At 51.2% G+C, this 24,251-nt stretch overlaps 2 protein-coding genes across 3 annotated transcripts in view; one reads left to right on the forward strand and one right to left on the reverse strand.

Annotated features, from left to right (window-relative positions):
* Positions 1-4,737, reverse strand: part of LOC112106329 (piezo-type mechanosensitive ion channel component 1) — a 96,317-nt gene extending 91,580 nt beyond the window's left edge. For both annotated transcript variants that reach the window (XM_026663604.2, XM_026663603.2), the window contains exon 1: positions 4,104-4,737. In XM_026663604.2, coding sequence (XP_026519389.1) covers positions 4,104-4,167 — 64 coding nt within the window. In that variant the 5' untranslated portion in view covers positions 4,168-4,737. The remainder of the gene's footprint in view (positions 1-4,103) is intronic.
* Positions 4,738-13,741: 9,004 nt separating this feature from the next.
* LOC112106324 (DNA replication factor Cdt1) lies at positions 13,742-22,325 on the forward strand. Its single transcript, XM_024199497.2, has 10 exons — positions 13,742-14,383; positions 15,319-15,477; positions 15,927-16,147; positions 17,114-17,308; positions 18,205-18,350; positions 18,982-19,085; positions 19,678-19,866; positions 20,170-20,304; positions 20,400-20,601; positions 21,454-22,325. The coding sequence occupies exons 1-10, from the start codon at positions 13,832-13,834 to the stop codon at positions 21,615-21,617; spliced, it is 2,067 nt and encodes a 688-aa protein (XP_024055265.1). The 5' UTR covers positions 13,742-13,831; the 3' UTR covers positions 21,618-22,325.
* The last annotated feature ends 1,926 nt before the right edge of the window (positions 22,326-24,251 follow it).

Below are 24,251 nucleotides of genomic sequence, written 5' to 3' on the forward strand. Positions count from 1 at the left end.
TCCAGCATCACAACTTTTTCCTACTTCACATACTCATGCCTTGGTAGGACTCACTATGTTTTATTATTCTGAATAATAACTCTTGCAAAAATGACACTCACTTAAAAAAAAAACAACGAACACCAGTTACTACCACCTGATATGATTAAAACCACCTCTGTCTTAGGGTTTTGTACTGCCACTCACCAGCATAGTAGCTGGGTGCCTTCCACTTAGGACAAATTGACAACACATGAAGACCATTAGGGACTTCATTATCTCTGGAGTTATGCAGGGAGAAGGGGAGGGAGGTGCTGATGTGGAATAGATCATTCTACTTGTGGTAAAAAGAACAGGAGTACTTGTGGCACCTTAGAGACTACTTGTGGTAGAAAAGCTTTATCAAAGAGGAAGGATTTGCAGCATTTCCAGGAGTGCTCAGTTGCTTGTTTCTAATCTCCAGCAGTTCCTTCCCCAGCTGGGTCACCCTCATCTGAGGGCAGCGTGGCCCTGGGTCTTGCACCACTGTGCTTTGTGTCGCTGACATTCTACCACATACGCTGCGTGTTTGTTCTGAGACATTTCCACTCCTCAGACAGTGCCATTGGATGGGTCACTGGATTGGGAGTTAAAAAACCTGGAATAAAACACCTAGTATTTACACCAGCAGCTCTCAGAACGCTTCACAGACAAGCATCGCTGTCCCCACTCGACAGATAAGGAATCTGAGGCCCAGAGGCTGAGTTCTCACAGTGACTCCCTGACAGACTCGGAAGCCAGGTCTGACTCCCAGTCCTGTACTCCATCCACTGGATGCAGCAGACTCCTTTTTCAAACCTAAACCTCTTGACAAGGTCCTGTTAACAGGCGTGGTCTCACTCACCGAGCGACAGGCAAGTCAAGTAAAGAGAATGTTTGTGAACAGCTGGCCTGCACTGATTCCATACATTTCCCTGCTGCATTTTTCTACCCCCTAAGACTGTGTCATAGATTCTTAGGACTGGAAGGGACCTCGAGAGGTCAGAGTCCAGTCCCCTGCCCGCATGGCAGGACCAAATACTGTCTAGACCATCCCTGATAGACATTTATCTAACCTACTCTTAAATATCTCCAGAGATGGAGATTCCACAACCTCCCTAGGCAATTTATTCCAGTGTTTAACCACCCTGACAGTTAGGAACTTTTTCCTAATGTCCAACCTAGACCTCCCTTGCTGCAGTTTAAACCCATTGCTTCTTGTTCTATCCTTAGAGGCTAAGGTGAACAAGTTTTCTCCCTCCTCCTTATGACACCCTTTTAAATACCTGAAAACTGCTATCATGTCCCCTCTCAGTCTTCTCTTTTCCAAACTAAACAAACCCAGTTCTTTCAGCCTTCCTTCATAGGTCATGTTCTCAAGACCTTTAATCATTCTTGTTGCTCTTCTCTGGACCCTTTCCAATTTCTCCACATCTTTTTTGAAATGCAGTGCCCAGAACTGGACACAATACTCCAGCTGAGGCCTAACCAGAGCAGAGTAGAGCGGAAGAATGACTTCTTGTGTCTTGCTCACAACACACCTGTTAATACATCCCAGAATCACGTTTGCTTTTTTTGCAACAGCCTCACACTGTTGACTCATATTTAGCTGTGTCTTGGGACAACAGAACGTAAAAACGTAAGAATGGCCATATTGGGTCAGACCAATGGTTCATCTAGCCCAGTATCCGTCTTCCAACACTCGCCAGAACCAGATGCTTCAGAGGGAGTGAACAGAACAGGTCAATTATTGAGTGATCCATCCCCCGTCATCCAGTCCCAGCATCTGGCAGTCAGAGTTTTTGGGACACCCAGAGCATGGGGTTGTGTCCCTGATCATCTTGGTTAATGGCCATTGCTGGACCTGTCCTCCATGAACTTATCTGATTCTTTTTTGAACCCAGTTACATATCTGGCCTTCACAACATCCCCTGGCAATGAGTTCCACAGGTGCCTAAGAGCACAAAGTCAGGTTCACCCAGGGCATGAACACAAAGGATCTTGGAAAGTAGGACACCTGATTTTATCCCACTCTATGCATTCAGGGCTTTGATGCAAGTTTGTTCTTCAAACATGCTGTTCAGGGTAGGGATCATGGTGTCTTACAGGTCTCGAATGTGCCACGCACATCAGTGGTGATTGACAAGCCAGTCACTCTTCAAAAGATGACATACTATTGTGACAGGTTTCAGAGGGGTAGCCGTGTTAGTCTGTATCAGCAAAAACAAGAACAACGAGGAGTACTAGTGGCACCTTAGAGACTAACACATTTATTTGGGCATAAGCTTTCGTGGGCTAGAACCTATTTCATCAGATGCATGGAGTGGAAAATACAACATAACAGTACATGAGAAGATGGGAGTTGCCTTACCAAGTGGTGGGGGGGGAGGGAGAGGTTGAGGCAATTCAACTAAAGTGGAAGTGGGCTATTATCAACAGGAGGAAAAATCACTTTTGTAGTGGTCATCAGGGTGGTCATTTGAAACAGTTGACAAGAAGGTGAGAGTAAAGTAGGGGGAAATTATTGTATTTGCATGCCACTGGTTGCCATAGTACCTAGGTGCCCCGTAGGCAGCTTTAGAGAGACCACGCATAGGACTATAAATACACACAAACTAGCCAGCACGGCCATGTGGACACCCATGTTCCATCCGCCACGCCAGTGGCTCTCAACTTTTCCAGACCACTGCACCCCTTTCAGGAATCAGATTTGTCTTGTGCACCCCAAGTTTCACCTCACTTAAAAACGACTTGCTTACAAAATCAGACATAAAAATACAAAAAGGTCATAGAACCGTGTGACTGAAAAACTGCCTCCTTTTACCATATCATTAGAAAAGAAATCAACTGGAATATAAATATTGTACTCACATTTCAGCGTATAGTATACAGAGCAGTATAAACAAGTCATTGTCTGTGTGACATTTTAGTTTGTACCAACTTTGCTAGTGCCTTTTATGTAGCCTGTTGTAAAACTAGGCAAATATCTAGATGAGCTGATGTATCTGCTGGAAGACCTCTGCGTACCCCCAGTGGGTACACGTACCCCTGGTTGAGAACCACTGATCTATGCTAACCTTTCACCCATGGGAGGTCACTAAACAAGGGCCCTTCAGGCTAAGACAGGAACACGGTTGGGTTCCTGCCCAGTCCCTTCCAACTTAGGGTGACCAGACAGCAAGTGTGAAAAATTGGTACAGGGACTGGGGGGGTAACAGGAGCCTATATAAGAAAAAGACCCCAAAATTGGGACTGTCCCTATAAAATCAGGACATCTGGTCACCCTACTTCCAACTAGAAGGGTGGGGGTGCAGCCAGAAGGGTGGGGATGGGACGGGGGGTGTCTTTTCTTAAGGCCTCATCAGGCAGGGAAGAAAGATTGTTGAAATGAAGAGGAAAGCCAGAGAGGTGGTGCCCCGTGTGGGCAGGGACATTGCTGCTGGGGATGTACCTAGAGTCAACATGAAGCAATTCAGGGACTGATGGGTGGGGAAAAGTAAAGGGGAGACTGCTCTATAGTGTTTATATCGTGACTGACCCCCGTTTCTCTCCTGCTTGTCCCTTCACTCCATGGACATGCCCGCGCTGCTCAGAGAGCGGCCCCGGCCATGGCAGCACACGTGCTGCGTGCGGAGTGACTGGACAGGTCGAGTTCACCCGGGACTCTCCCCCCCTAGCCTGGTCTCCTTCCCGAGCCCGCTCTCCCACGCGTGCAGGTGAGTCACGGCGAGCTCCCCACGCGGGACCGCCCACCAGCAGCGAGGAATGTGCAACTCTCCGCTCTGCACAGGGACGGGAAGCAGAAGCGCCCAGAGCCGACACAAAGTTTCTCCAGGCGACGCTGGCGATTCCTCCCAGCGCGGCACACACGGGGGCTGGAAGGGTCGCCAGCCGCTTCTTAAAAACACCCCCCCCAACATCTCCAATATCCACACCCAGCCCCCGCGCGCGGCGAGCAGCCCGGTCCCGGCGGCAGAGGGCTCGGACTGACCTAGGCTCTGAGCCCCCAGGGGGAACTCCCGACCCACGCGGCCTCGCCTGGACCCCCGGCGGCCGCCCCCTCCCCGGCTCTGACAAACGGGGGGGGGGGGCAGTTCCTTACTCACCGGCCAGGAGCGAGAGAGGCAGCAGCAGCCAGTACAGCGCCCCACACAGCGCCCGCAGCTCCATCCCGCCCCGCGGCTTCAGGGGGGGGGAGAAGCGCCCGGACTCCCCGCCGGCGCCCGCGGTCAGGCTGAGCCCAGGGGCCGCCCGCAACGCATGGCGCTGGGCAAGCCCCGGCTGGCTCCGCGCGCAACCATCCCTCGGTGCCGGGCAGCTCCCGCGGGGACCGTCTCGGGCCCGGGCGCGGCTGACCCCCCTGCTGCGGGCCGCTCAGCGGGGCCCGCTCCGAGCCCGGGGGGCGGAACGACGCGGCATCGCGGAGCCCCCTTCCCGCCCCAGCCGCGCTGCCCCGCGCAGGCTCGTGTGTAACCCGAGCAGCCCGGCCCCGGCGCTCCAGTGGAAAGTCTGATGCGGGGGAAGGAAGAAGGTGGATTTATCGCGGGGCAGAGCTCGGCGGGCTGGGCCCGGCTGCTCTCCCACGGGTCTTTATAGGCGCGGTCTCCTCCCTGCCCAGCCCCGGGCCGCTTCCCTTCAGCCCCCATGGGCTGGGCCGGGCCGCCTGGGAGCGGCGGGCTCTCGCCTCTCTCGGGTCCTGGGTGCACCCGCCCCAGCACACCCCCAGCCTGCCCAGGGGGAGGCGCTGCGCGGGCAGGGGCCCCCTGGCCTGGCGGGGAGGGCTCATGGGGAAGCTACAGCTGCCCTTTCCCCCCCCCCCCCCCGGCCCGGCTTCTGCTGCTAATGCCCACGGGCCTGGCCCCAGGCCTGGCTCGGGGGGCCCCGGCGGGGCTCGGATCCCGACCCCATCCCCGCAGCACGTGTGCAAGCTGCGGCCACAAGGCGCTGTGTCTCCCACGTGCGCTTTGCTGTGGCCCCCCTGGCCTGCGCCAGCGGCTCCCACTCCCTGCCCGTCCCCGGGCAGCCGCCGCGCTCAGCCGGGGAGCCAGCACCACCTAGCGCCGGGACCACGCTTGCTCCCCGGGAGCACCCAGCACCCACCCTGCGGCGTGGGGGGCCCCTGTCGGAAAGGAGACGGAGCTGGCAGGGCTCTGGCAGGAGCGTGCGTGCACGCTGCTGTATTTCGGGCTGCCCTGCGCAAGGAGGAGACTGCGGCTGGGTTAGTGGAGGGGGAGCTTTGGGAGACCCCTTTTATCCGTGAAGTGGGATCGGAGGAGAAACCAATCTGAGAGGTGCCTTGTGCAAATTAACAACGAATCCTCTTCTCTCCCCCCCCCCATCAGAGCCATATGCCAGGAGCCAGAAACCTTAGCCAGAGCTCACCTGCCTTCCACCCTTTCCACCACTTCAACAATCAGCACCCGTCCATCAAACTCACCCTCCCGCACCACCGACAACTTCCTGGGCACCATGATCAGCTTCAGCAATGGAGCCCTAGAGACAATGGATCACCACACCAACCTTTGCAGCTCCAGTAACCACTCCAATCTCCAGCCAACCCCTCAGATACCACAGCATATGCTCCCAGGAGAAAGTCCAAGATACACAACTTAACATGCTTAAAACCGCCTTCACCAAACAGGGACACTTCACCGGAGATGTAGATTGCAGCATGGAATGGGCCACCCAAATACTCCCAAAAGAACCTGCTTCAATGGGGGGAACAACCACCTTTGGCTGCATCTCCCTAGTTGTCACCTACCACACCACACTGGACCCCATAAGGAGGCATTATTAAAAGAAATCTCTCCCATGCCCCCTCTTTTGGCCTTCGAACAATCCCTAACCATACTAGGCTCATCATCAAAACAGATCCACACAGATCAGGGCACACCAACTCAGTGCACTACCAGACCCTGCCAGACCACCAGGGCAGTATTGTAGATGAAGTGCAAACCAAGGCGTGATTATTGCTAGTTGAAAACTTTTCTGTGGACAGGGTTTTCAGGACCTGGTGAGAAGCAGGGATAAGCCTTGGGGACCAATTCCAGTATTGTATCCGACTTATAACAGATGCAAAACCTGCAGACATATCTCCTCTGCTACAGTGATCAACCCCTCCACAACACACCTTTCAAGATCCATGGGTCCTACACATGCTGATCACAACATGCGATGTACCTCCTCCCGTGCACTAAATGCCCCAATAGCAACTATGTGGGTGAAACCAGACAGTCACTATGCACTGATTGAACTCACACAGGAAAATGATAAAAGACAAAAACACCCTATCACCTGTGGGCAAACCCTTTTTACAGAACGATCACTCCATATCTGACCTCTCAGTTCTCGTCCTCACAGGAAACCTGCACACACACCTTCAAAAGATGAGCCTGGCAGTAAAAGCTCTGCTAGACAGCAAAAATCATGGGCTTAATAAAGACACTGGATTTATGGCTCATTACAACAATCTGTAGCCCGCTAACCTCCCCCCCCCTTTTTTTTATTTCCCCTATGACTGCAGGGGTGTTAATGAGCCATTTCCCCTCAATGGTCCCTTTAAATATGTATTAACTACTTCTGCTACCCAATCTGTTCCACCTTGTATTTAGCTGTGATGCTCTGAGTACCTTCGGCAGAGCTGAAGAAGAGCTCTGGGTAAGCTTGACTCTCTCCGAAGTTGGTTCAATAAAAGATAGTACCTCGCCCATCTTGTCTCTCTAATACCCTGGGACCAACTGTCCTGGATCCACAGGATCGGTGCTCCGGCTCCAGCTTTGGAACACCTTCTAGGAGGAAACCCTTCAGGGCGCCAGACCCTCTGGGTGTCTCGCTCTTCCTCCAGGGTAAGACATACATCTTCACCACCTCCTTAGACTGGACCTCTGAGCCTTCAGCACGCCTGCTTCACATTGTGAGCTCCGTTCACATTTGCAGTGAGACTCACACAGCGTTGTCAAAACAGTAAGATATATTCATTAACTGATAGACAGTGTAGGAAGTCCTTAGGGTAGCATACACAAATGAAGGTTAAAGCATAGTCCATTCTGGTTAGCCCAAAGCCCAGCCAAGCTGCAGTGAACCCCTTGGTTCAAGGTCTCCCTCTCTCTCTCACCTCCCCCTTCGATTCCTTCCAGCAGCCAACTCTCACACCTCTCCAGTCCTTTGATCTGGAGCTAGAGACGGTTCAGCTTCCCCCAGGAGAAGTCCATATCCCCATTGGTTGCCAGGTGTCAATGTCCTGATGATTGGATTTGCCATTGTCTTCTCAGATCCTCCATTCATATGGGAACTAAGGCCCAGACAGCTAGGAGACACCCACACCTATGTGTCTCAGCCTTCCCTGAGAGCAAACAATTCCCCTTCCACCACTGGGCAACAATGCAGAACTGAGAGACGGGACTGAGGCACACCAGACCCTGGTTGTCAATCTCAGCATGGAGACCATATATTTAGTGGGCTCTCAGGCCATCCTCGGCTGTTTGGGGCAGCCATCAAATAACCCGGCCAGTAAGGCCTTGGCTACACTGGCGCTTTACAGCGCTGCAACTTTCTCGCTCAGGGGTGTGAAAAAACACCCCCCTGAGCGCAGCAAGTTACAGCGCTGTAAAGCACCAGTGTAAACAGTGCCCCAGCGCGGGGCAGCGCTGTAAACTAATCCCCTCGGGGAGGTGGAGTACCTGCAGCGCTGGGAGAGCTCTCTCCCAGTGCTGGCGCCGCGACCACACTCGCACTTCAAAGCCCTGCCGCGGGAGCGCTCCCACGGCAGCGCTTTGGAGTTTCGAGTGTAGCCAAGCCCAAAGCCTGCAGTGAAATTCTGGCCCTATTGGAATCAATAGCAAAACTCCCCAATCGGCCAAGATTTCACCCTGGGGTATATGATGCATAGGCCGGGTATAATACTAGCCTTTGGAGACCTTCCCCCTGAAATAACTTCCCTACCCCTCCCTGAGGACACTGCCCTGCCCTTTTAGAAGCATCTAACTGTCGAAGGAGGCCCAGCTGCCCTGACTTTGATGCATCTCTGGTCGGGTCCACCTGCAGGCATCCCACTGCAGGATCAGGGCTGAACTGAAGTGCTCAGATGCCAACTTCTCATTTTACAGCAGGCAGGCAGAGGGTAAGGACATTTGTGGTCAAAATGATCATATGGTTCCTGTTTGCCTATGATAAACAAAATATTAAATCTAATTGAGGTTGAGTGCTTCATTTAGGGCCATGTAGTTAGCCATGTGTGTAAACAGCTTTGACAAGAAAAGCTGTGTATAAATGTGAAGTATTATAATATACTGTCCTCAGCTGACATGCAGAGCTCCCACTAACCTCCCTGGACTAGAGCGTGCAGACTGCGGCCAGAATATGATGCTTAACATTCGTGTGGAGACAGGTCCACATTGATGTATACATGCAAATAAATGCTCCAGTTTAAAGTAGAACACACTTTCCTGCCTCCCTTCCAGACGGGACAGAATGGATCTGTTTTATTCTTTTCAAATGATGGTAATGGTAAATGGTGTTCCAGACACTGTAACAGGAAATAACAGGCATATGAAATTCTTTACATTCCTTGGCTCACTGTACATTTGTACATGTTAAATAAAACCGCATCCAATTGTCATCCCAGATAGCTTGTTTCCCACTGTTTCCTGCAAGTTGATTACACTTTTTAAATTTTTATTTGTAAAGGTCCCTGGGTTGTAACTAGCTTTTTGCATGGCTTCTCTATCTTATTAAACTTCCAACTCTGCACCAAGCAATCAACTAACCAAACCTCTACTGAGCTGTAGTGTCTGATGTTTCATGGACAGGAGTAGATAAGAGAGAAAAAAAGAACACAAAAACCTCCCAATAAAAATTCAAAGCTGCCACTTACTCAATGCTGGGGGCAACCTTGCCTTGACCTTGGCTGTCTCCGCCAGCTCCTCCCATTCAATTGTGGTAAACTCTAACCTGCAGTGAGACTTGGGCTGCTATGAAATAATGTGGTTTGGAACATCCCAACTCCACTGCAAATTAGAACATGCATCACTTATGATGGGGTGGGAGGAGCAGATGCTGCTCTACTAGGGCCCAATCCTACACCCATGAGAGCCAACAGGAGTTTTGCCAGTGAATGCAATAGCAGCAGGATTGCGCCCTACGGTAAGGTAGGGGAACCTAATTTACTAGCCACAAGGGCTTGAAATACCTGTGCTGTGCACGGATCTAATCAAACAAACCCAGCCCCAGTCAGTCTTCCTAGAGGATCCGGAGATGGCTTCAGTTGGCCTAAGTGCTGTCAGATGTCATTAGAGCGGAACAAATACTCCATTTCTAGTCACACATCAAAGCTCATTTCCCTTACACCCTGAGCAATGCAGGTTTTCTATTGATTCTGGTGACGCTGGTCTCCAGACGTATTCACTGAAGGCAAAGCATTCTTCAACATTCAGCCACAGAGCTCTGCATTAACTAAATGTCCAGAGTCTGAAACAAACCCACAAAAACCAGACACGTCAGGACTACAGCGGCAAATGAGTCCAGCCTGACACACTGTGTACTGAGCCGATGCAGGTGTTCCAGGAAAAGGTGGTACTCCCCTTGTTTTTAGCACCTTCCGTCCAAAGAGCTGTGTGCTTTTCACACACTTCAACTTCCCATCCTCCTGGAGAACTCGGCAAGCATCATCTCCATTTTACAGTGAGGGAAACAGAGACTAATACAAGGAGAAAGTGGAAGGATCAGGAATTAAACTCAGAAGTCCTGACCCCTAGAGAATATACCCACATGCCAAGTTCATTTGGGGCCTGATCCAAAGCCCACTGAAGTCATTGAACGTGAGATCAGATCCATACAGCCTTAACTCAGGGCTTGTCTACACTACTGGCCAGGTCAATCCAGCGGGGGGCGGGGGGGATCGATTTATGATGCGATAAAGTGTCGACTCCGGTACTCACCTCAACGAGAAGCACAAGGGGAATCGATGGGAGAGCGTCTCCCGTCGACACACTGCAGTGAAGACACCGCGGTAAGTAGATCTAAGTATGTTGACTTCAGTGGTTTGAGCATTGGCCTGCTAAACCCAGGGTTGTGAGTTCAATCCTTGAGGGGGCCACTTAGGGATCTGGGGCAAAAATCAGTACTTGGTCCTGCTAGTGAAGGCAGGGGGCTGGACTCGATGACCTTTCGAGGTCCCTTCCAGCTCTATGAGATAGGTATAGCTCCATATATACATTATATTCAGCTATGTTATTCACTGAGCAGAAGGTGTGTAATTTAGCTCGATCCCCGCCCGTAGTGTGGACCAGCCCTCAGCCTTTCCTGGCTTGTGTTCATTTAAGGAGCATATCCTCCACACAAGTACACGGCATATCCATTATTAGCTGGGGCTATGGGATTTTGATTGACAATAACCGCTAGAACGTAAACTCTTCAGGACAGGGACTGTACACCACCTGGCTAAATTAGGGCACTAGTGTAATCAAACTAATCCCCGGGCTGGTGGGTTAGTAACATTATTCCCATTTGCCAGATGAGCAGTGACTGCCCACGGCTGCAGGGAGAGGTGATGTCAGAGCCAGGATTAGGACCAGGAGCCCCAGGCTCCTAGTCATAGAATATCAGGGTTGGAAGGGACCTCAGGAGGTATCTAGTCCAACCCCCTACTCAAAGCAGGACCAATCCCCAGACAGATTTTTGCCCCGATCCCTAAATGGCCCCTTCAAGGATTGAACTCACAACCCTGGATTTAGCGGGCCAATGCTCAAACCACTGAGCTATCCCTCCTGGACTAAGAACCCATAAACTTTGCCTCAGTGTCGTCAACCTCAAACTTTCCCTTCCCCTGCAGTTGTGCCGTAAGCTGGCTGGTTGCCATCTTGTATCCCAGAGGTGTTTATATTTCCATGTTTGTGAAGTGCTTTGGGATCCCTTGGGAGGAAGGGCATTCTCCGGAGTATTGCCATGACTTGTACATGTTTGCAGAACACTGAACTGCGCACTGCATCACGGACTTCTTTCCTGAAGGCTCAAGCTCAGCTGGACACGGAAGCAGCTGCGTCCCAGATTTGGCTTCACCTTGACACAAACCTGGAAGCAGATCATAGCCACGTGGATGTGGAAACAGCTGTGACCCAGATGTGTCCACCTCCTAGAGTCTCTGAAGTCTGGAAGGAGTTACCCACACACAGGGCTCTCAGCCCCTTGCGCTGGCTGCCAGTTGTCCTTGCAGAATTCTGGACTGAACCATAAGGTAACTGCCATGAGGTCTCTGAGGGGCATTAATAGTTACACTCGATTCTGAAACCATGACAAGGTCTTTAGCCATCTTGGCCCTTGCATCTTTTGACTCACAGTTGGGTCCAACAGCTAGTCAGACCTTCACCAGAGATTTGACGGACATTGATCTAGCTAAGGAATTTGAATGGATTAATTAACCTTAAAGATGATTCACAAAGGACAATGTGCCGGTATCTTTTTTGTGTTCTGCATGATTATAAATCAAAACAAAAGAGTTTTGTTGTTAATATAGGGGTTTGTTCTTGGATTTTGTTGTTGTTTTGCATTAGAAATCACAGGACTTGACTTCTGTTATTTACTCGAGGACCTGTTGGAGGATTGTTAATTCAGGCTAAGATTTCGTCATTGCTATTTTTTAGTAAAAGTCACGGACAGGTCACAGGCAATAAACAAAAATTCACAGAAGCCCGTGACCTGTCTGTGACTTTTGCTGCTGCGGCTCCATGGTTTCCGAGCTGTGTGACAGCTGCAGGGTGACCATATTTCCCAAAAAGAAAATGGGACATCCCCAGCCGTTCACCCAAGGTGCCCCCCACACACACACACACGAGGCTGTCATCCCTCACTGGAACCTTGCAGGGGGCCTCCTGTCTCTGCTGTTGCCTGTCGTTGGAACCCTGCCAGGGCCCCACGGGCTGCCAGTTTGAGTCCCGCAGCTCTTGGGACTGAAGCAGAGCATGTCAAAGAGGTCTCTGGCCGTCATGGATTCCACAACTCTGTGACAGAGACTCATAGACTTTAAGGTCAGAAGGGACCATTATGATCATCTAGTCTGACCTCCTGCACAACGCAGGCCACAGAATCTCACCCACCCACCCCTGTAACAAACCCCTAACCTATGCCTGAGTTATTGACGTCCTCAAATCGTGGTTTAAAGACCTCAAGGTGCAGAGAATCCTCCAGCAAGTGACCCGTGCCCCACGCTGCAGAGGAAGGCAAAAAACCTCCAGGACCTCGGCCAATCTGTCCTGGACGTAAACATAACCTTATTGTTAATGGAGCTGTGAGAGCTGAGTGGTTTTGAAAACCAGGTTGCTTATTTAGGTGCGTAAATATGAATTTAGGTGCCTAACTTTAGACACCAAAGTTAGAAAATGTTGGCCTTTGATGCCTCTGTGCCTCAGTTCCCCAATCTGTAAAAAATAAAAAAATTATATTTCACAAGGATATTGTGAGGTTTATTAATGGATATTGTTAAATTGCTATGGGATGTTTGGGCAAAACAGCAAAATGTGAATAGGTCGGGGCTGTTATGACATGTTAAATCATTGAGGGGGAATCGAGTTTTAGGTCAACAACTTTAATTCAGGGTTGGAGTATGAAGCAAAACGAACTAGTAATGCTGACAAGCCATTAAAAAGCCAAGTCTAAAGTGTATCCGTGTGTTGACTGGAAACCCACATCTGTTTGCTAACAGACATGCTGGAAACTCTGATAAGCTTGGAGGGAAGCTCTGAGCTGGAGGGATAAATTCTGGTGGAGGGGGAAGGAGCCAAAGTGGTGTGCTTCAGCAGCCTCTCTGTGCATTCTTTCCCCATTGCCTGAAGGTCTCACAGGATCATCCCTAACCTTATTATGAACTCGTAGTGGGCCCCTTTTTATGCTTAGTTATACAATTCATTCATTTATCTCTATTATTAATTGTTATTATTCTTTCTTGTATTCTAGTAGGCCCAGGAACCCTGGCCATGGGCCCGCATCCCACTGTGGGAGGTACAAACACACGCTCTCGAGGCCACTGAAGATATTTGTCTTTGAAAGGGCATGAATGTCCCTGGCACCTGACAGCAGAAGACACTGCGCTTTTTAAGTAGAAAAGTGACCGGATACAAGGTCTCTGATCTGTTCCCTGGCCCGAGTGTATCATGCCCTATGCACTTGGAAGAGGTCTCAAACACCAAAGTATAGCACCATCTCCTCTAGAATCCACAGAGGCCTGCCTGTCCACAGGCTGTGTGGAGCAGGGGGAGGGGGTACAGCCTGGGGGGCCTCCTTGGCTGGAATGTCTGATCACTTCACAGTCTTTAATGCCCCCCCATTTAATTATCCCCATTGCACAGCTGGGGAACCAAGGCAAGGAGAGGCTAAGTGACATGCCCAAGGTCCCAGGGGAAATCTGTGCCAGAGCAAAGACTTGACTCCAGATCTCCCCTAGCTCCAGCCTGGCCCCTGACCACTGCACCACCCTTCCTCTCCAAATGATTGCAATGTGCCTGTGATACCTACCGCGGCACCGCACATGCTACGGACCAGCGCACACCCTGTCTCTGCCTGAGCCGGGCACATGGGGGGGCTCTCCCCCGCGGCAGGAGACCCGGCAGCAGACGCACAGGGGTGGGGACGGGTTGCGGGCGGTGCCTCTCCGAGAAAATTGGCGCCAATTTTCCGCGCGGGGCCATGTGCGCAGCTGCGCCAGCCGGGGGGCGGGGCTCCCGCGGAAGTTTGATACATTCGGCGCCCGGTGGAACGCGGGGTGACCCGCGGCTGTGCCAACGTTCTAGCGCGCCGGGCTCGCCACGCACGTGTGGGGCCTTCCCCCGGATCGGGCCGCGCGAGGATGGCTCAGCTCAGGGTGACCGACTTCTTCTCCCACAGTAAAAACCCCGCCCGGGACGGAGCGCTGGGCACGAAGCGGAGGAAGACCCGGCCCGCGGGAGGAGTAGCCGGGGAGAAGCGCCGGGCGGCCCGCTCCAAAAGCCGGCCTACCGCAGCCCCGCTAACCCCGCTGAGGATCCCAGCAGGGAGCGGCCATGAGCCCCGGGTGAGCCTCCGAGAAGCCAGCCCGGGAGCAAAGCTGGTCGGATTGGAAAATAACGATAGGGCGGCGGTGAGCGCTGCAGCCGGGCTCCCTCCCCTGAGCCCCCAGCAGCAGCTGCTGTTGGCCTCCCCCCACACCCCGGTGCGCCCCGATCCCAGCTCCCCACAACCCCCGGCACGGACACTGACCGGCAGAAAGCGGTGTAGACAGGAACTGGACCCTGAACTGGAAGCGGGGCGAAACGCCGGCCCCCCAGCCAGGCTCCCGCCCCAGGAGCCCAGCAAGAGAGCGGCCAGGAAGAAGCTGGTACTGCCCGCAGATGAAGACCCCCAGGGTACAGAGCAGGAGGCGGTAGGTACCTCCCTGAAGGCCCTTGGCCAGCCGAGACCCTTGGACGGGGGCAGTTTTGGCTCCGCAGATCTGGGTTCCCTTTATAACGGGGCCTCTGCGGGCAGCGCTGGGTCTGAGGCCTGCGAACAGTGGGCGGCCCTGTTGGGACCTTCCGTACCGCGTGTTACTTGCCCGCTGCTGTGCTGCCTGCGAACAGGGCCCTAGCTGCTCCCCTGACCTGCGCTGAAGATCCAGTGACAAAAATATCCGCAGGGAAACCATTAACAGCGTGTCTCGTAACGTTGTTCTTGTGCTGACGACTTCACACCCCATTGAAGCAAACGGGGCACATCCCTGCGGGCAACAAACCTGAGCAATGAGTCTGTAAGAAACCCCAGTTGCTGGGCTCGTAGGGGTCCTGCTACAGGAAGGAAGGAAGGACTCTTCCCTTGCTGCTCATACTGGTGTTAAGAACATTGGGAGTTCTAGTGTAGACAGGCTGCTGGTATTTTGTGCAACCTGGAGATTAGATCCCCTTCGATAAGGGCAGGGACTCAGTATTAACAGCCTGAGGCAGCTGGTGGCCCATCTCTGCCAGGGTTTCGCATGTTGCAAACTTGTTGGAGCAGAACTAGTGTAGGAAACGTTTTGAAAATGCTCCTAGTGTAGACTGACCGGGCCAGGGATGGAATCCCTAATCCCAGGCTGTAATAGCTGGTGCAGGGCTGATGTTACGAAGTGTGTGTTTGGGGGGTGGCGAAGTCAAAGAACAAATGCTGTCCGTTAGTTGCACCACACGGCTTGGACCTGGATTCACTGGGTATTGAAAATCTGACTTTGACTATAGCTCTAGTTACTTGCTGACACGTAGGTATGGGAAGGTTTATCTCCCACTAAAGCAGGGAGACTCTTTGGCAGTGAAGGCAAAATGTTCTAACAGAACAAATTCGTTGCAGGTTTCCAGCCCCTGCTCCAGTGCTGCCCTCAGACCCCCAACCCCGTCCTCCCTTAACAAGAATGTGAAGAACTTGGTGAATGTGACCCTCTCACCAGGTCCAGAGAGTGGGCTGCAGTCTGGCCTGGCTACACTAGAGGGAAACATAAGCCTTAAGCAGGTATGGAAAGAGCATGAGTTCTCTCTGAGACTGGGAACGGAGCTCTGCTAGTAACTCTGTGCTCTTCTGCTCTCTCACACTCAGAAGTGGCTTGATGGTGCATACAAAACCCCTCACTCTTAGCCCTGCAGCAGTATCTAACTGCATGTTAACACCAAGGGGGAATGGAACACAAGCCGGGTTGGGGTAGAATTCCTACAGAATCCCTTATGAAATCTCTTATCACTAACCCAATTCTGTCGTCCTTGAGATGCCAGCATGTGCCTGGTATGTTCAGCAAGTGGGCTGTACCTAGATTGGCCCCCTGCGTGCTAAATAAATGATGGTATAGGAGTATAAGGGACACTTGGAGCTATGCTGACCCTGCAGAAGAACAACCGAGCATTACTTGTAAACAGTCTTCCATCCTAAAAGTCCTGTATCTGTTACCTTCCCCCTCCCCATCCCAGGTTTCATCCAAGGAGCTGAAACACCGCCTGCAGAGACTCCAGGAGCTGACTTGGAAAGCCAAACTGCCAGCTTGCCCCTCTGAGACCTGCAGTGACTTGAAAAGCCGCCTGAAACAAGTGCAGGAACTAGAATCCAAAATCCGCAACAGAAAGGCAGAGGAGGGGAAGGGATCTGGACTGCAACCATCCAAAGAGACCTGTGAGCCAACCGCGGAAGCCAGGTGAGAAGCCATTTTTGGGGATAGCTGGAATCAGAACTTCACCTTTAGTGTGTGTTTAACCTGGTGCTGAAACAAAGTCTGGGACAGTAGACCTGGGGTTCCAGTTAATTGCCATAGTCAGCGATGGTAAAACTAATGCTGCTCTGGGTTTCCTGAAGGGTAATTATGACCCACAAGACAGAGGTAGAATGTAGCCCAAGGCACTTGGGTAGCAAAATGCTGCAGCTCTCCAGTGGTCTCTCAAACATCCATGTTTCTGATGATTAAAATCCAGTAGCTGGGGTTCAGCATAGATGGGATCTTTATACTCCGAGACCAAACATCTCCTGCTTGCCCAGTTCACCCAAGTAAGTGCGCCAGCACTAAATGGCTGAAAATGAGCGGCTACTTTTGAGAACGTCCGCTCCTGGGCACTAACATGGCATTGCAAGAGGATCCCTGAGAGGTGACTTGTTGCCGCCTACGCTCTGGACAGCAAAAGCAGGTGGGCTTCTCTGTTGAAGCAGAGTGTGCCAATCTGGGGGGGAGACTTCAGCAGGGTCACTTGAGGAAAGCGCTACACAGGTGCTATAGTGAACTTGGGATGAAACTCACACATATCTTATTGCTATTCTGATGGCTAAGAAAAGAGACTGGAATACATAGCACAGCCTCAGAATTTGAGCTGGACCTTTTCAGCTCATCCAGTCCATCCCCATCCTGCCAGCACAGGATTGTTCCTTGGAGAACATAGAGGGAAAAGATGGCAGAGGTTGGGGATTGTATGAACGTCAAATCGCCATGGCAGCGCTGACTCAGAGCTTTCTACCACATCTGAAACTGGCAGGCTTTCCTACTGGCCGCCTTTTTGAGTAGCAAACCACCTGCCAGTCTGTTCACACACTTGCTCACAGACACCTGGTGTTAATCTCATGTTGAAGCTACTTGTTGTGGGTCTAATTCCTGGTCACTCTTCCCTTCGATCAGCGAGAGGGCACCTGCCTATCAGCGATTCCACACCCTTGCTCAGGATATTCCCCCAGGTCTCACGCTGCCCTATAAATACAAGGTACTGGCAGAGATGTTCCGCAGCATGGACACCATTGTGGGGATGCTCTTCAATCGCTCTGAGACTGTAACCTTTGCCAAGGTCAAACAGGGTGTCCAAGATCTAATGCACAGGTAAGTTCCTCCTCCTCCTGCCGGCGGGTAGCTCTATAGATGAGGAATTGCTAGAGAGCTGTCGGACTCAGAATTCAGCATTCACTGTAATTGTGCCAGCAGCAGAACAGCTGTGAACTTTTCCAGTCTTGTGCCTCGTACAAAGCAGATGCACAATGAGCAGCATCTAAGAAGGTCAGGATTCAAGTGCACTGGAAGGGCTGGGGCTTTCTTGTGCAGACTTCCCAAGCCTTCACAGAGGGACCTAGAGAAGCCTACAGGGAAGGGTTGCGGGGGAGGGGGTTGCACCTGTTCTGGCTACCTGTGATAAATTCTGGTTGTAACCTTTTCCCTCTAAATGAGGACAGGCTCAGCACAGCTGAGGATTGTGGCATTGCTGGATGTGTCCACGTGGGTGGGGGAGGAGTCTGTGATGCTGGCACAAGGGAAACTTGGCTAGAGCATGTGGAGTGACTCTCACTCCTTCCTGCTCTACCTGCAGTACCTCTTACAAACCGATTTCCCATCCCAGGGGAAAACTTGGACTATCTCCACGTTCGAGAGCAGACCTGAGGCACAGACATTCAATGATTTGCCCAAGGCCACAGAGGAAGCCAATGTCAAGACTGGGATCAGACTTGGAGAGCCCTTGGCTCCCGGACTTGTACTCAGACCACTTCCCAGGACAGAATTTGCTCTGTAACTTGTAGCTTCTCTGTCCCTTGCTGTTGACTCCCATATGTACTGCAGGCAGGGACTCTGACTGCTAGTACCCGCGTGTCACATGGGTGTCACTGATTCCTGGGGCCCCCCATTGCTCTGGTTCCCATCAGGCTGCTGAGTTTAAGCACTTGTTGCTGATGCTCGTTTGTGTCAGCGCCGCTACCTAATTTCTGACTCTTCCTGCAATGCCACAGGCAGTTTGAAGAGAGGAATGTGGGTCAGATCAAAGCCGTGTACCCCACTTCGTACAAATTCCGCCAGGAGAAGAACATCCCAACCTTCAGCAGTTTCTTGAAGAAATCCAGCTACCAGCTCACCGTGGAGCCAGTGCTGGGGGAAGGTATGTGCTGCAGCATACTGTCTGCTCAGAGCCCTTGTGGAGGAGACCTGGCTGGCAGGCTGGGCTCAAAGCTCTCTCTCTGATACGATCCCTAGTGGGGCTTGTTGGGAAAGGATGTTTGGGTCTCTGGAAACCTTCCCCAAACGAGTTCACTGTGTCTGACGGAACTGAGACAATCTGACTGGCTGGTTCCCTGAACGTGGGAAGAGTGGGGAGCAGCTCTGACCTGTTCCAGCAGTGGGTCAGGCATGTAAAACTATCGGCTGGTAATGGATCTCTAAGCTGGTCTTTCCCAGGGGTTCCTTTGAAACCCGGCTCAGAACATAACCTGTCGATGGCACTCCCGGTTCTGGCTACACTGGTGCTCTGCATTCATCCAGGTGCTGATCTGTTTGTTTCCCTGGGATGCAGCAGCATAGCAGTCCGGGGCGGAGGGCCAGCTCTGAAGCAGATGACCAAGTTCAGCATGACTAGCAGAGAAGGGGCTCTGGTGCCCTGGAGGCTGTTGCAGCAGTGTGATGGCATGTGTCAGATCTGGGGTGCTGCAGCCAGCTCTTCCTGCCAGTCCTTCCCCTGTAGCTTTCCCAGTTGCAGGACCTGCAGATAATGAAGGACCATCTCTTGTCTCTAGAGGAGAAGGTAGATGGCCGCCCGCACCTGTCAGCATCGCGCTTGCTGGAACGCAGGAGGGTATTCAGCAGGAACCTGGTGAACACTGTCAAACAGCATCACAAGGTGAATGGCTCGGGTTTTTTGGTATCATGGGGAGACTGGTATAGATCACGGGCCATGCAGACTGAGTGAATCTGCCATCTGTGCATGCAGCCATCTGTAACCTTACTATTGTTCGGGGGTGCTGCGTTCTCCTGTACTTCGTGAAGCTAAGCAATCGCCTCCTTAAAAATATCTCCAATTCAGAAGCTCCCCATCATGCTCAGTTTTAGGTGAAAGCCAACAAGTGACCCTAAGGGATCTGGGATTCCCCAAGACACTTTTGATATCTAGAGGCAGAGATAAGAATCCATTTAACTGAGGGGCCTGGGATCCAAAATAAAAGTACGTGGTTGGACCACCAAACCGTTCAGTCCGTGGAATCCTAGGCAGGGAGTGGGGAGAGAATCTGAAACATTGAGACAAGGATCGGGATTCTCCTAACGAGAGAGACTGTCCTGGAATCTCCTGGGTCTGGTTTCTCATAGACACATGAGACTAAACTCTGCTAAAAGCACAACACTGCAGTGAGGTAATGGCTAGCTCAAGGGTAACACAACCAATCTCTTATTGGGTATCTGACTTGCAGCGTCTGACACAACTCTTTTCACTCCAGACATTCATGGCTTCCCTCAGCCCCCCAATGGTCATACCAGATGACAAGCTGACCAGATGGCACCCTCGCTTCAATGTAGACGAGGTGCCAGACATAATACCCGCTGAGTTGCCCCAGCCCCCTCAGGTGGACAAGCTGACCACGGCGCAGGAGGTGTTGACCAAGGCCCGGAGCATGATGACCCCAAAGGTAAGGGACAGAGCTGCGTAGGCTGGAGTACACGGCACCAGTACTGGATGGTTGTGATGAACTTGTTACGCCCTCTCACATCTACGTGATCATTGGTACTCCTGTGACCCAGTCGCAGTAATACTCAAGCACCCACTCCTCCCTGGGGAGGAAACTCCACGTTAGACTCTTCCCTGCTATTGACCAAAGACCCTGAACTATTAATCGGCAGTTGGGAACCATACCCCTAGCTTCAAGCGTAGGCTCCCTGGATACACCTTGCAGCTCCCCTATGTGACCTCTGACTCTCCTTCGTGTGAACAGATGGAAAAGGCTCTTGCCAACCTGGCTCTAAGAACAGCTGAAACCAGCCCAGGAAAGCATGAGGACCCCAAAGCAACACCCACGGCCAACACCTCCAGTGCCCTGAAAGGGGTGTCCCAGGCCCTGCTAGAGAGGGTGAGTAACTTGGTTGTGACAGCAGAGGGAGTGGCCCCGACAAGGGGGGTCTGGAGGGTGTCTGACCCAACCCCCACTAACTTCCGTTCCCTTAGATCAGAGCAAAGGAGGCTCAGAAACTGCAGGCTCTGATGACCCGGAATCCACAACAGGAGGAGCGGCTTGTCATGATCTCACGGCTGCCAGAGATGGCACGCCTCCTACGCAATGTGTTCGTGGCTGAGAAGAAGCAGGCGCTGACTATGGAGGTGGCATGTACGCGGATGCTCGACAGCTACCGTACCACGATGACATCTGGTAATAGAGGGGGATGGGAGAGGGGTTTTTGCCTCTGGCATGTGAGATTCTAAGATATCTGAAGAGCCTACAGTGAGTTCTGAGTCTCAAAATCCAGCATCTCCTGCCAGCCCAGGAGCAGAGGTATAGCTGAATGCTAGGAAGCACTGAATGGGTACCATAATATCCACTTACCTCTAGGGGTTGCTATGGCTACCATATTCAACTACATTTTATTAGCTGAAAAGCTGTCATGGAGTTAGCCGTAGTTGGAGGATCCCTATGGACAGAGCCTTTACTTTCTAGTCTCACTTCTAACTCATGCTCCGCTTGCTAGTCTTGCTGGCTTCCTGGAACAGTGTCAATGGAGCAATAGTAAACATTCGTTTTCCTTCAGTGGTCTCCCTAAGACCTATCTTGGTGGAAGCGAAGGGTCTAGTCTTTCTCAGGCAGCTCTATGCTCCCCCAAAATGCCTAGCTGCTGCACCCACCCTAAGACTAGTTTGCCTGTCAATGTAGAAGCTGACACTACTTCATCTGCTTGGTAATGTGAGTTCTGTAGCCTCTTCCCCCAGACATGAGAAACTCTGGGGTAGTCTAAACTCCTAAAATAACTGCTGTAATCTGATGGAGAGAGGTGTGGGAATATTTTTATAGGGCTTCCCTGTGTACCAGCAGTGCCAAGCACAGCTGTGTAATTGATGGCTAAACTCAAAGCCCGGAAGCAATGGCTGGGAGGAATTTCACCTTCATGGTTCTGTGATTTGGGTAGGGAGCAGAAGCCAGAACTGCTGCCCAATGTGTAATACACTGGCTGCCAGCTGGGAGAAGCTGTTTGAAACTAACTTGCTGATCACTTCTGGTTCTCTGCAGGTGAAATGGAGAAACACCTACACCTCTTCTCAGAGTTGCTGCCTGACTGGGTCATCATCCATCCAATCAGGAAAGACACCTACATCAAGCTGGACAAGAGCATGGACCTCAATGTCCTTATGGAAAGACTGACAAGGATGATTAAGGAGGAGGAGAAGCTCTGATTCCTGGGGGGTGGGGGGAGATGGCTGGGGGTGAGACCTTGATTTTAATTAGATGTGCCTCTGAATGTAGCACAGATGGGGCTCTCAAGGTCTTGCAGAGAACTCCCCTTTGGGCTGCTTGTGACCTCACTGGTTTCTACCTATGCACAGGAAACCGAGAAGGTAGACAAACCTCTTTGATCTTGGGTTGTTCGTTTGGCACAGTTCTGGGCAACTCCCCTGGCCCGCAAACATGAGGGCTAATATGTTATGTTCACTACTGCATGCCCTCCACCGGTAGGAGGTTGCATTTGGCTTTCCTACCTAAATTGCTCCCTTTTTTTTAGCTCTCAGTGCTTCGTTACTATGGGCAACTTCGTACAACAAATAAAAGTGCTCGGGCCACAGTGGGAGCAGGGGTGTTTGAGCATCTCTGGCTGGCATGGCCTTAGTTACATAAGCCAGACCCCCCTCTCTGAACAATGATGTAATGTTTAATTCCCTTGAACAAGTTTCCAGTATGACAACTTGCATCCATTTCTTCCATTAGCTGAAGGTGCTGTGGGGGTGGATGGGATCATATGCCATTTCTAGTAAGCGAGAAATAAGAAAAATGGAATTTCCTTTGGAAAAAAATAATCCCAGGGGCTCTTTTTAATCTGTTCTGTTTTAGAGAGAGAGAGTGCATCTCAGACTACTCCAGCTCTGACGTGTTCAACTCCATGTACATAAATGTGTTGGTATTAAACTTTTAAATGATTGGCAGTAGCAGTGCTCCCTGCTTTAACGAAAGCTCTTGCCTTAGCCAGTGGGCTGCTTGAGGCTCCCTTAACTCCAGCTGTAGGTGCTGAGGCTTCTCGGCAGCAGAACTTTGTGAATTACCAGTGGAGGGAAGGGTTGGGGTGTCAGCCAATTCAATTCATGCAAAGAGACTTCTTGGAAAAAATGAGCAGGGGTTTGCAGAGAAATGACTGCAGCTTTTGTACATACAGGCATGGCTGAGAGCACAGTTTAGTGTGTGAGGGTCGGTACCTACTCAAAGGTTAGGCCTTCAAGGGAAGGGAACTGCTGACAGTTCTTGGCAACTGCAGCATAATCTAATTAGCACAAATGAAGAATGCTCTGTACCCGCAACTGTTGGTTCATGTACCACTTTTAAAATGTGTTGTGAATTGATAGAACATTAAGCTCCTGTTGATGGAACCCTGCTCTGGATGGTCCATGCTGTAAGTCTGAGGGTGGACCCTAAACCCCTGCGCTTATACATCACTGAGGTGCCATCCAGGTCTATGTTAGCAAGGGGTTTGTCAGCTCAAAAGGCCTCAGGATATACAAATACTGCTTGGAGGAGTTACCTCACAGGTGCAGGTAAGGAACAAGTCTTCCTTGCCTCAAGTACTAGGACATGAATGTGAGTTACTGCTCGTTTATACCAGAAGAACAAACGGTGAGCAGCTCTGTTTTTTACACTGGGTAAACTACAGCCAGGCTGGCCCATCTGATTGAGGGAGCAGATTCAGAAGGTGCCTATTTGCCCCCAGAATGACTGCAGTAGACAGACTGGTAATGCACATGCAGGAGCTAGCATTAGGTAATGACACAAAAGAAGCTGTTGTGTAACAGAACAAAGCCAACTTGCTGCTTTTCACTAAGAGTAGGAAACAGCAGTAATATGTGGCAGATAAATCTGATCACATCTAGCCTGAACTTTGGCACATACACCTCTGTAGGATCTTGAGCAAATCCCTTGTACACCACTGCCACCTCTTGGATTTTAAGGAAAACACCTACCATCCTAACTCTTCAAATCACAGGATCAGATGAAAATCTCAGCTTTCACAAGTTTATAGCTCCCAGGTGCAGGGGGAAAAAAGCTGAAAACATGACCTCTAAAGGCTCAAAGGCAAATAAAGAGCATGCTTTTTAACCACTTGGGGATTAGCAATGTTGCTTCTATCAAAATGGAGATACTCAAACCCTCCCCCAGGGTAAGACTGATGTCCAGTGCTCTAGGCTAAGAACCTGAAACAAAGCTAGCTTTCACCTACGCTTATGGGGCTGGCATGGTTCCACTGAAAAAAGAGTTTTCTTTATAGTGAGATACCTAAGAGGCGTTACCTCTTACTGTAAAATCCTAATGAGAAGGCACTAGTTTTTACCTTGATATAGCAGGTCGAGGGGGAAGAGACAGAGCTGGCCACAACTAGCTACATTAAGGTAAAAACTACAGGGCTATTTTACAATCAAGACAGGTAACTCAAGTTAGCTATCTCAGTATAAAAAACTTGCCCTGAAGCCAGAGAGGGTGCAGTCCAAGCCTTGCCTGCGATCAGTTACTGGCACTGCACAGGGCCAGGGCCGTGCTTTGGCAGTCAAACAACATATTTGTGACTGTGCTGTAGCTGCTTTCCATGGGTCTTTTGGGTGATTTAATGTGGCACCTGAGCTATTCTCCATGTATAAGGTGCACTTTCAGAAACCTGTGGGGAAGCAACAGTTTCCTTGCCCTGTACGCTCAAGGAACTGAATAAGTAACTGCCTTTCTTTACCTTGCAGGATTAGATATTAAATATTACAGTTCTAGGAGGGTGAGATTAGCGAGTCCCAAAGTTGGCTTCTCTAGCATCTTCCAGTGACAGCTCAAAGGGCAAGTCT

This window comes from Terrapene carolina, unplaced genomic scaffold (genome assembly GCF_002925995.2).
Source record: "Terrapene carolina triunguis isolate 2854851 unplaced genomic scaffold, T_m_triunguis-2.0 Scaffold33891, whole genome shotgun sequence".
In the NCBI taxonomy this organism is placed as follows: domain Eukaryota; kingdom Metazoa; phylum Chordata; order Testudines; family Emydidae; genus Terrapene; species Terrapene triunguis.

Coding starts and splice junctions, on each gene's coding strand:
- LOC112106324 (XM_024199497.2), top strand. CDS start 13,832: ATGGCTCAGCTCAGGGTGACCGACTTCTTCTCCCACAGTAAAAACCCC. Junction 18,351..18,981: donor GGAGCCAGTGCTGGGGGAAG/GTATGTGCTGCA, acceptor TCTTGTCTCTAG/AGGAGAAGGTAGATGGCCGC. Junction 19,867..20,169: donor GGAGCATGATGACCCCAAAG/GTAAGGGACAGA, acceptor TCGTGTGAACAG/ATGGAAAAGGCTCTTGCCAA.